Source organism: Entelurus aequoreus, linkage group LG12 (genome assembly GCF_033978785.1).
Source record: "Entelurus aequoreus isolate RoL-2023_Sb linkage group LG12, RoL_Eaeq_v1.1, whole genome shotgun sequence".
Classification (NCBI taxonomy): Eukaryota; Metazoa; Chordata; class Actinopteri; order Syngnathiformes; family Syngnathidae; genus Entelurus; species Entelurus aequoreus.
This window is the reverse complement of record NC_084742.1, coordinates 67074547-67086630: the sequence shown is the minus strand read 5'-3', so window position 1 is coordinate 67086630 and position 12084 is coordinate 67074547. Positions and strand designations below refer to the sequence as shown.

At 37.2% G+C, this 12084-nt stretch overlaps 1 protein-coding gene across 11 annotated transcripts in view; it reads left to right on the top strand.

Moving 5' to 3' along the window:
* Positions 1–12084, top strand: part of lrmp (lymphoid-restricted membrane protein) — a 114664-nt gene that overhangs the window by 97901 nt on the left and 4679 nt on the right. For 6 of the 11 annotated variants that reach the window (XM_062066501.1, XM_062066508.1, XM_062066505.1 and 3 more), the window contains exons 35-38: positions 5590–5648; positions 5787–5885; positions 11348–11500; positions 11632–11658. In XM_062066501.1, coding sequence (XP_061922485.1) covers positions 5590–5648; positions 5787–5885; positions 11348–11500; positions 11632–11658 — 338 coding nt within the window. The remainder of the gene's footprint in view (positions 1–5589; positions 5649–5786; positions 5886–11347; positions 11501–11631; positions 11659–12084) is intronic. The other 5 variants (XM_062066507.1, XM_062066506.1, XM_062066511.1 and 2 more) reach the window with 3 other exon arrangements.

Below are 12084 nucleotides of genomic sequence, written 5' to 3'. Positions count from 1 at the left end.
TAACATTCATAATAACATGTAATATATACATGATGTAAGTATATGTCATGTAGTAACATTCATAATAACATGTAATATATACATGACGTAAGTATATATGTCATGTAGTAACATTCATAATAACATGTAATATATACATGATGTAAGTATATATGTCATGTAGTAACATTCATAACATGTAATATATACATGATGTAAGTATATATGTCATGTAGTAACATTCATAATAACATGTAATATATACATGATGTAAGTATATGTCATGTAGTAACATTCATAATAACATGTAATATATACATGATGTAAGTATATGTCATGTAGTAACATTCATAATAACATGTAATATATACATGATGTAAGTATATATGTCATGTAGTAACATTCATAATAACATGTAATATATACATGATGTATGTATATATGTCATGTAGTAACATTCATAATAACATGTAATATATACACACTAAGTATATATGTCATGTAGTAACATTTATAATAACATGTAATATATACATGATGTAAGTATATGTCATGTAGTAACATTCATAATAACATGTAATATATACATGATGTAAGTATATATGTCATGTAGTAACATTTATAATAACATGTAATATATACATGATGTAAGTATATATGTCATGTAGTAACATTCATAATAACATGTAATATATACATGATGTAAGTATATATGTCATGTAGTAACATTCATAATAACATGTAATATATACATGATGTAAGTATGTATGTCATGTAGTAACATTCATAATAACATGTAATATATACATGATGTAAGTATATATGTCATGTAGTAACATTCATAATAACATGTAATATATACATGATGTAAGTATATATGTCATGTAGTAACATTCATAATAACATGTCATATATACATGATGTAACTATATATATGTCATGTAGTAACATTCATAATAACATGTAATATATACATGATGTAAGTATATATGTCATGTAGTAACATTCATAATAACATGTAATATGTACATGATGTAAGTATATATGTCATGTAGTAACATTCATAATAACATGTCATAGATACATGATGTAAGTATATATGTCATGTAGTAACATTCATAAAAACATGTAATATATACATGATATGTCATGTAGTAACATTCATAATAACATGTCATATATACATGATGTAAGTATATATGTCATGTAGTAACATTCATAATAACATGTCATATATACATGATGTAAGTATATATGTCATGTAGTAACATTCATAATAACATGTAATATATACATGATGTAAGTATATATGTCATGTAGTAACATTCATAATAACATGTCATATATACATGATGTAACTATATATATGTCATGTAGTAACATTCATAATAACATGTAATATATACATGATGTAAGTATATATGTCATGTAGTAACATTCATAATAACATGTAATATGTACATGATGTAAGTATATATGTCATGTAGTAACATTCATAATAACATGTCATAGATACATGATGTAAGTATATATGTCATGTAGTAACATTCATAAAAACATGTAATATATACATGATATGTCATGTAGTAACATTCATAATAACATGTCATATATACATGATGTAAGTATATATGTCATGTAGTAACATTCATAATAACATGTCATATATACATGATGTAAGTATATATGTCATATAGTGACATTCATAATAACATGTCATATATACATGATGTAAGTATATATGTCATGTAGTAACATTCATAATAACATGTAATATATACATGATGTAAGTATATATGTCATGTAGTAACATTCATAATAACATGTAATATATACATGATGTAAGTATATATGTCATGTAGTAACATTCATAATAACATGTAATATATACATGATGTAAGTATATATGTCATGTAGTAACATTCATAATAACATGTAATATATACATGATGTAAGTATATATGTCATGTAGTAACATTCATAATAACATGTAATATATACATGATGTAAGTATATATGTCATGTAGTAACATTCATAACATGTAATATATACATGATGTAAGTATATATGTCATGTAGTAACATTCATAATAACATGTAATATATACATGATGTAAGTATATATGTCATGTAGTAACATTCATAATAACATGTAATATATACATGATGTAAGTATATATGCCATGTAGTAACATTCATAATAACATGTAATATATACATGATGTAAGTATATATGTCATGTAGTAACATTCATAATAACATGTAATATATACATGATGTAAGTATATATGTCATGTAGTAACATTCATAATAACATGTAATATATACATGATGTAAGTATATATGTCATGTAGTAACATTCATAATAACATGTAATATATACATGATGTAAGTATATGTCATGTAGTAACATTCATAATAACATGTAATATATACATGATGTAAGTATATATGTCATGTAGTAACATTCATAATAACATGTAATATATACATGATGTAAGTATATATGTCATGTAGTAACATTCATAATAACATGTAATATATACATGATGTAAGTATATATGTCATTTAGTAACATTCATAATAACATGTCATATATACATGATGTAAGTATATATGTCATGTAGTAACATTCATAATAACATGTAATATATACATGATGTAAGTATATATGTCATGTAGTAACATTCATAATAACATGTAATATATACATGATGTAAGTATATATGTCATGTAGTAACATTCATAATAACATGTCATATATACATGATGTAAGTATATATGTCATGTAGTAACATTCATAATAACATGTAATATATACATGATGTAAGTATATATGTCATGTAGTAACATTCATAATATGTAATATATACATGATGTAAGTATATATGTCATGTAGTAACATTCATAATAACATGTAATATACACATGATGTAAGTATATATGTCATGTAGTAACATTCATAATAACGTGTCATATATACATGATGTAAGTATATATGTCATGTAGTAACATTAATACCTTGTGCCTTTTACACTTTGACCCTAGAACAGTCCGGATGGTCCACAGTTTCCAAAAACAATTTAAAATGTGGACTCGTCAGACCACAGAACACTTTTCCACTTTGCATCAGTCCATCTTAGATGAGCTCGGGCCCAGCGAAGCCGGCGGCGTTTCCGGGCGTTGTTGATAAATGGCTTTGGCTTTGCATAGTAGAGTTTTAACTTGCACTTACAGATGTAGCGACCAACTGTAGTTACTGACAGTGGTTTTCTGAAGTGTTCCTGAGCCCATGTGGTGATATCCTTTACACACCGATGTGGCTTTTTGATGCAGTAGCGCCTGAGGGATCCAAGGTGTGTAATATCATGGCTTACGTGCAGTGATTTCTCCAGATCCTCTGAACCCTTTGATGATATTACGGAGCGTAGATGGTGAAATCCCTAAATTCCTTGCAATAGCTGCTTGAGAAAGGTTTTTCTTAAACTGTTCAACAATTTGCTCAGGCATTTGTTGACAAAGTGGTAATCCCTCGCCCCGTCCTTGTTTGGGAACGACTGAGCATTTCATGGAAGCTGCTTTTATACCCAATCATGGCACCCACCTGCTCCCAATTAGCCTGTTCACCTGTGGGATGTTCCAAATAAGTCTTTGATGAGCATTCCTCAACTTCCTCACTCTTTTTTGCCACTTGTGCCAGCTTTTTTTGAAACATGTCGCAGGGCATCAAATTCCAAATGAGCTAATATTTGCAAACAATAAAGTTGACCAGTTCCAACGTTAAATATCTCGTCTTTTTCACTGCGGCATTCACGCGGACACGCCCCACCTTTTCTGTCCTAACACAGTGCGTCTCCTTCGCTTACAAGTCAAAACTTCCAATTTTTGCCGGGGAAATCCAGTTTTTGTCCTTCTTTCCCGGCGTTTTCCCCGACCTTTTGTTTATTTTCGCTACCGCAGCGATGGAGTCGCTCGACGAGCCTCCGTCCGCAACGCTCGGAGCGTGGACTCATTAAAGGAGCGCCACGAGTTTCATGTTCCGTCACGCAACCAATAACAAAGATGGATGGACACCAAAACGACTAAAAAAAAAGATATCTGCCAAAAATCCAAACTTTGTGTAAATATCTTGATACGTTGGATCAGGGGTCACCAACCTTTTTGAAAGCAAGAGCTCCTTCTTGGGTAGTGATTAATGCGAAGGGCTACCAGTTTGATACACACTTCAATAAATTGCCAGAAATAGCCAATTTGCTCAATTTACCTTTAACTCTGTTATTATTAATAATTAATGATATTTACACTTAATTGAACGGTTTAAAAGAGGAGAAAACACAAAAGAAATGACAATTACATTTTGAAACATAGTTTATCTTCAATTTCGACTCTTTAAAATTCAAAATTCAACCGAAAAAAAGAAGAGAAAAACTAGCTAATTCGAATCTTTTTGAAAAAATTTTAAAAAAGAATTTATGGAACATCATTAGTAATTTTTCCTGATTAAGATTAATTTTAGAATTTTGATGACATGTTTTAAATAGGTTAAAATCCAGTCTGCACTTTGTTAGAATATATAACAAATTGGACCAAGCTATATTTCTAACAAAGAAAAATCATTATTTCTTCTAGATTTTCCACAACAAAAATTTTAAAATAAATTCAAAAGACTTTGAAATAACATTTAAATTTGATTCTACAGATTTTCTAGATTTGCCAGAATAATTTTTTTGAATTATAATCATAATAAGTTTGAAGAAATATTTCACAAATATTCTTCGTCGAAAAAACAGAAGCTAAAATGAAGAATTAAATTAAAATGTATTTATTATTCTTTACAATAAAACAAATAAATTTACTTGAACATTGATTTAAATTGTCAGGAAAGAAGAGGAAGGAAATTAAAAGGTAAATAGGTATGTGTTTAAAAATCCTAAAATCATTTTTAAGGTTGTATTTTTTCTCTAAAATTGTCTTTCTGAAAGTTATAAGAAGCAAAGTAAAAAAAATTAATGAATTTATTTAAACAAGTGAAGACCAAGTCTTTCAAATATTTTCTTGGATTTTCAAATTCTATTTGAGTTTTGTCTCTCTTAGAATTAAAAATGTCGGGCAAAGCGAGACCAGCTTGCTACTAAATAAATACAATTTAAAAAATAGAGGCAGCTCACTGGTAAGTGCTGCTATTTGAGCTATTTTTAGAACAGGCCAGCGGGCGACTCATCTGGTCCTTACGGGCTACCTGGTGCCCGCGGGCACCGCGTTGGTGACCCCTGCGTTGGATAGTTCTTATATAGGAATAGCAGGCGGCAGCTCACACAATCTCATATTTTCTCTAAGTCTTTGATGAGAATTCCTCAACTTTCTCAGTCTTTTTTGCCACTTGTGCCAGCTTTTTTGAAACACGTCGCAGGGCATCAAATTCCAAATGAGCTAACATTTGCAAAAAATACCAAAGTTTCTCAGTGTGAAGGTGAAATATCTTGTCTTTGCAGTCTATTCAATTGAATATAAGTTGAAAAGGATTTGTTGTATTCTCTTTGTATTTACCATTTACACAACGTTTTGAATTTGCATGAATATTGTTTGAAATGTTTCTTTCCCTCCACATAGAGCAAACAACAGGACGGTGCAGACAGCGAGGCAGAAAGAGTGACCAGGAGAGCTCCATGGTGAGTGTTGAAACTCTTTCAAATGGCTTCTGTGCACCACACCGGTGTTGTGGAAGCTTGCTAGACGCTGTACCATAACCAGGGTTGTTGTTGTTGTTGTTGTTGTTTGTTGTCGTCGTCGACGACTGCGGGTTCCAGGAATGCGGCCGGCAAGAACATGGCACGCCCCCCGCTTAAGCGCTTTGTTAGCTCTGCGGCCTGGGTTGACACCGAGGAGCCCTCTGGCGTGATGAAGGGGTAAGAAATGGCAGGCAGAAGTGGGCTGCTATTGAAAAGATGGCTGCATCATTATTTGGCAAAGTGGACTTTATAGTGAATATGTCCCCAGAACATGCTTGGGGGTTGTTTTTTTTTCCACTTCTTGCACAGTGATGTAGCAGGCTTTGCTACACGTCTAAAACTAGAGTTTGCATCTCTCTTATTTGTCATTGTGTTTGTGTGTTTGGGGTCATTGTCCTGTTGGAACACCCAACAAGACCCAACCTCCGGGCTGATGACTTTAGCTTGTCCTGAACAATTTGGAGCTAATCCTCCTTTTTCATTGTCCCATTTAAAGCAGCAGTTCCATTGGCAGCAAAACAGGCCCAGAGCATAATACTACCACCACCATGCTTGACGGTAAGCATGGTGTTCCTGGGATTTCTCCTCCAAACATATTGCTGGGTATTGTGGCCAAACAGCTCCATTTTTGTTTCATCTGACCACAGAACTTTCCTCCAGAAGGTCTTATCTTTGTCCATGTGATCAGCAGCAAAGTTTAGACGAGCCTTAAGGTGTGGCTTCTGGAGCCTCTCAGTCCATGGCCATGCTTGACTGTGGACACTGACACCTGTGTTCCAGCAGCTTCCAATTCCTTGCAGACCTGCTTTTTGCTGGTTCTCATTTGACTCTTGATCATCCTGACCAACTTTCTCTCAGCAGCAGGTGATAGCTTAGGTTTTCTTCCTGATTGTGGCAGTGACAAAACTGTGCCATGCACTTTATACTTGCCAACAATTGTCTGCACAGTTGCTGTTGGGACCTTAAGCTGCTTTGAAATGGCTCCAAGTGACTTTCCTGACTTGTTCAAGAATTTGGAGGTAATCCTCCTTGTTCGTTGTCCCATTTAAAGCAGCAGTTCCGTTGGCAGCAAAACAGGCTGTGAGGTTGGAACACCGATGACATCTGTTAGACAAGACAAGAAGCAAAGGAATCAAACAGAGAGCGCGTCCCTCGTACAGCGTCGCCCCACGCTCTGAGGAGGGAGCTCCACGCCTCCTCATTTTTTGGGGCATTTTTCCGATTACATGGTTGCAGCTGTTTCTAAGGGGAGGGGGTCATAAACAGCTGCCGCACTCGGTCATAAAACAGTTTAAAGAAAAGTTGCCTGGAGCGGTGTCGGGTCCTGCTGCCTCTCTGCTTTGTAGACCTCGGGTCACGACAAGGTCTTCCTGTGGCTGTTCAATAGATCAAAGAAACCGACACCTCCACGTCGCATCCCACAAAAAAATAAGAGTCGTAGAAATGATTGGAAACTCCAGACAGCCATGACATGATGTTCTTTACAAGTGTATGTACACTTTTGACGTACATTTTGACTATTATTTCAAAGCCCCCGCGCTGAAGTGACTAGTGGTGTACTGCACAGCAAGTGACCTGGAAGGCTCCGCCCCCTCACGAAAATGCGGTGCCCTGCTTTTTGTCTGCGGGCGTGACACAAAATGAATGAATGAAGCCTTCGTACACGGGAGTCCTGTTCGGTTCAATCTTAAATATTGTGAGAGTCCAGTCCATAGTGGATCTAACATGATAGTGCGAGAGTCCAGTCCATAGTGGATCTAACATAATAGTGAGAGTCCAGTCCATAGTGGATCTAACATAATATTGTGAGAGTCCAGTCCATAGTGGATCTAACATAATAGTGTGAGAGTCCAGTCCATAGTGGATCTAACATAATATTGTGAGAGTCCAGTCCATAGTGGATCTAACATAATAGTGTGAGAGTCCAGTCCATAGTGGATCTAACATAATAGTGTGTGAGTCCAGTCCATAGTGTATCTAACATAATAGTGTGAGAGTCCAGTCCATAGTGGATCTAACATAATAGTGTGAGAGTCCAGTCCATAGTGGATCTAACATAATAGTGTGAGAGTCCAGTCCATAGTGGATCTAACATAATAGTGTGAGAGTCCAGTCCATAGTGGATCTAACATAATAGTGTGAGAGTCCAGTCCATAGTGGATCTAACATAATAGTGAGAGTACAGTCCTTGGTGGATCTAACATAATAGTGAGAGTCCAGTCCTTAGTGGATCTAACATAATAGTGAGAGTCCAGTCCATAGTGGATCTAACATAATAGTGAGAGTCCAGTCCATAGTGGATCTAACATAATAGTGTGAGTCCAGTCCTTAGTGGATCTAACATAATAGTGTGAGAGTCCAGTCCATAGTGGATCTAACATAATAGTGTGAGAGTCCAGTCCATAGTGGATCTAACATAATAGTGTGAGAGTCCAGTCCATAGTGGATCTAACATAATAGTGTGAGAGTCCAGTCCATAGTGGATCTAACATGATAGTGTGAGAGTCCAGTCCATAGTGGATCTAACATAATAGTGAGAGTCCAGTCTATAGTGGATCTAACATAATAGTGTGAGAGTCCAGTCCATAGTGGATCTAACATAATAGTGAGAGTCCAGTCCATAGTGGATCTAACATGATAGTGTGAGAGTCCAGTCCATAGTGGATCTAACATAATAGTGTGAGAGTCCGGTCCATAGTGGATCTAACATAATAGTGAGAGTCCAGTCCATAGTGGATCTAACATAATAGTGAGAGAGTCCAGTCCATAGTGGATCTAACATAATAGTGAGAGAGTCCAGTCCATAGTGGATCTAACATAATAGTGTGAGTCCAGTCCATAGTGGATCTAGTTAATAGTGTGAGAGTCCAGTCCATAGTGGATCCAACATAATAGTGAGAGTCCAGTCCATAGTGGATCTAACATAATAGTGTGAGTCCAGTCCATAGTGGATCTAACATAATAGTGAGAGTCCAGTCCATAGTGGATCTAACATAATAGTGTGAGTCCAGTCCATAGTGGATCTAACATAATAGTGAGAGTCCAGTCCATAGTGGATCTAACATAATAGTGAGAGTCCAGTCCATAGTGGATCTAACATAATAGTGTGAGAGTCCAGTCCATAGTGGATCTAACATAATAGTGTGAGTCCAGTCCATAGTGGATCTAACATAATAGTGTGAGAGTCCAGTCCATAGTGGATCTAGCATAATAGTGAGAGTCCAGTCCATAGTGGATCTAACATAATAGTAAGAGAGTCCAGTCCATAGTGGATCTAACATAATAGTGAGAGAGTCCAGTCCATAGTGGATCTAACATAATAGTGAGAGTCCAGTCCATAGTGGATCTAACATAATAGTGAGAGTCCAGTCCATAGTGGATCCAACATAATAGTGAGAGTACAGTCCTTGGTGGATCTAACATAATAGTGAGAGTCCAGTCCATAGTGGATCTAACATAATAGTGAGAGTCCAGTCCATAGTGGATCTAACATAATAGTGAGAGTCCAGTCCATAGTGGATCTAACATAATAGTGTGAGTCCAGTCCATAGTGGATCTAACATAATAGTGTGAGAGTCCAGTCCATAGTGGATCTAGCATAATAGTGAGAGTCCAGTCCATAGTGGATCTAACATAATAGTGTGAGAGTCCAGTCCATAGTGGATCTAACATAATAGTGTGAGAGTCCAGTCCATAGTGGATCTAACATAATAGTAAGAGAGTCCAGTCCATAGTGGATCTAACATAATAGTGAGAGAGTCCAGTCCATAGTGGATATAACATAATAGTGAGAGTCCAGTCCATAGTGGATCTAACATAATAGTGAGAGTCCAGTCCATAGTGGATCTAACATAATAGTGAGAGTACAGTCCTTGGTGGATCTAACATAATAGTGAGAGTCCAGTCCATAGTGGATCTAACATAATAGTGAGAGTCCAGTCCATAGTGGATCTAACATAATAGTGAGAGTCCAGTCCATAGTGGATCTAACATAATAGTGAGAGTCCAGTCCATAGTGGATCTAACATAATAGTGAGAGTCCAGTCCATAGTGGATCTAACATAATAGTGAGAGTACAGTCCTTGGTGGATCTAACATAATAGTGAGAGTCCAGTCCATAGTGGATCTAACATAATAGTGTGAGAGTCCAGTCCATAGTGGATCTAACATAATAGTGTGAGAGTCCAGTCCATAGTGGATCTAACATAATAGTGTGAGAGTCCAGTCCATAGTGGATCTAACATAATAGTGTGAGAGTCCAGTCCATAGTGGATCTAACATAATAGTGTGAGAGTCCAGTCCATAGTGGATCTAACATAATAGTGTGAGAGTCCAGTCCATAGTGGATCTAACATAATAGTGTGAGAGTCCAGTCCATAGTGGATCTAACATAATAGTGAGAGTCCAGTCCATAGTGGATCTAACATAATAGTGAGAGTCCAGTCCATAGTGGATCTAACATAATAGTGAGAGAGTCCAGTCCATAGTGGATCTAACATAATAGTGAGAGTCCAGTCCATAGTGGATCTAACATAATAGTGTGAGAGTCCAGTCCATAGTGGATCTAACATAATAGTGTGAGAGTCCAGTCCATAGTGGATCTAACATAATAGTGTGAGAGTCCAGTCCATAGTGGATCTAACATAATAGTGTGAGAGTCCAGTCCATAGTGGATCTAACATAATAGTGTGAGAGTCCAGTCCATAGTGGATCTAACATAATAGTGTGAGAGTCCAGTCCATAGTGGATCTAACATAATAGTGTGAGAGTCCAGTCCATAGTGGATCTAACATAATAGTGAGAGTCCAGTCCATAGTGGATCTAACATAATAGTGAGAGTCCAGTCCATAGTGGATCTAACATAATAGTGAGAGAGTCCAGTCCATAGTGGATCTAACATAATAGTGAGAGTCCAGTCCATAGTGGATCTAACATAATAGTGTGAGAGTCCAGTCCATAGTGGATCTAACATAATAGTGTGAGAGTCCAGTCCATAGTGGATCTAACATAATAGTGTGAGAGTCCAGTCCATAGTGGATCTAACATAATAGTGTGAGAGTCCAGTCCATAGTGGATCTAACATAATAGTGTGAGAGTCCAGTCCATAGTGGATCTAACATAATAGTGTGAGAGTCCAGTCCATAGTGGATCTAACATAATAGTGAGAGTCCAGTCCATAGTGGATCTAACATAATAGTGAGAGAGTCCAGTCCATAGTGGATCTAACATAATAGTGAGAGTCCAGTCCATAGTGGATCTAGTTAATGATTCGATCTTAATATTTACAAATGTACGTGGAAAGTCCTTTTAAAAGTGTCTAAGTGCCAGCATCGAGGCTCCATCTTCCACTGTGGGACCCAAATTGTTGAAAAACCAGATTGAATTTGTGTCTTTTAAATAAATAAGAAATGTGTATAAAAGTTAGCGATGCAGCCATCTTGCATGCAGTCAGGCGTGTCCACAAGTTCCCTCCCGCATGTTGTAGGAAAAGATTGAAGTGTAGAAGGTTTGTGGTCGTCATGCAAACAAGACGCGGCCCAGCTTTTTTTTGTCCAGCGATGTGCCGACTGAGCGTGTCACTTGTGTGTCCATGTCCGACTCCCCCTCCCCTTCCCCCCCACCCCCCGCGGGGCCCACAGGACGGGGCGCCACACCTCGGACCCCCAGTGTGGCGAGGAGCCGGAGGAGCCGGTGGCGGAGAAGAGGAGGTCCAGCCTCAGCGAGCTGGGCAGCAGACTGACCTCCTTCATTCTGCCGCTCAAGACGTTAGTGCCTCTAAATACGCCGCCAGAGTGAGACGTCGCTGCGTTCAAACGCTCTTTGGCTTGTGTGACATTCGTGTCTTCTTCTAACCACTTTTTTTTTTCCCCTCCCTTTCGACAATAATCTTTTGTAAATGTTCTTTTCCTTCCACGTGGTTCAGGAGTGAGGAGGAACTCTTTGTCATGCTGTAAGTGTGCGGGGGAGGGGCCTATGCATGTGCGGGGGAGGGGCCTATGCGTGTGCGGGGGAGGGGCCTATGCATGCGCCATCCTCTGCTTGTCCGTCCAGTGTCTTCCACACTAAGCCGGATAACTTTATTCAGGATATATCCCACCTAACTGATCCCTGTCCACACACACAACGCCATCATCATGTAATACTCCATGCCAGTAGGTGGCAGCAGGTAGTTCATTGCTTTGTAGAAGTCGAAACGCGTCGAGGATGGTTTGTCGTGATCCCAGTATGCAGAGCGGCGTGCAGGTAGAAAGGTATGCAATGCTTCAACCAAAAATGAACTAAAGGCATGTCCTGCTAGGAAAAGGCAATGAAGCATAGGGAAGGCTATGCAAAAATGAAAGTAAAACTGAACTGGCTACCAAGTAAACAAAAACAG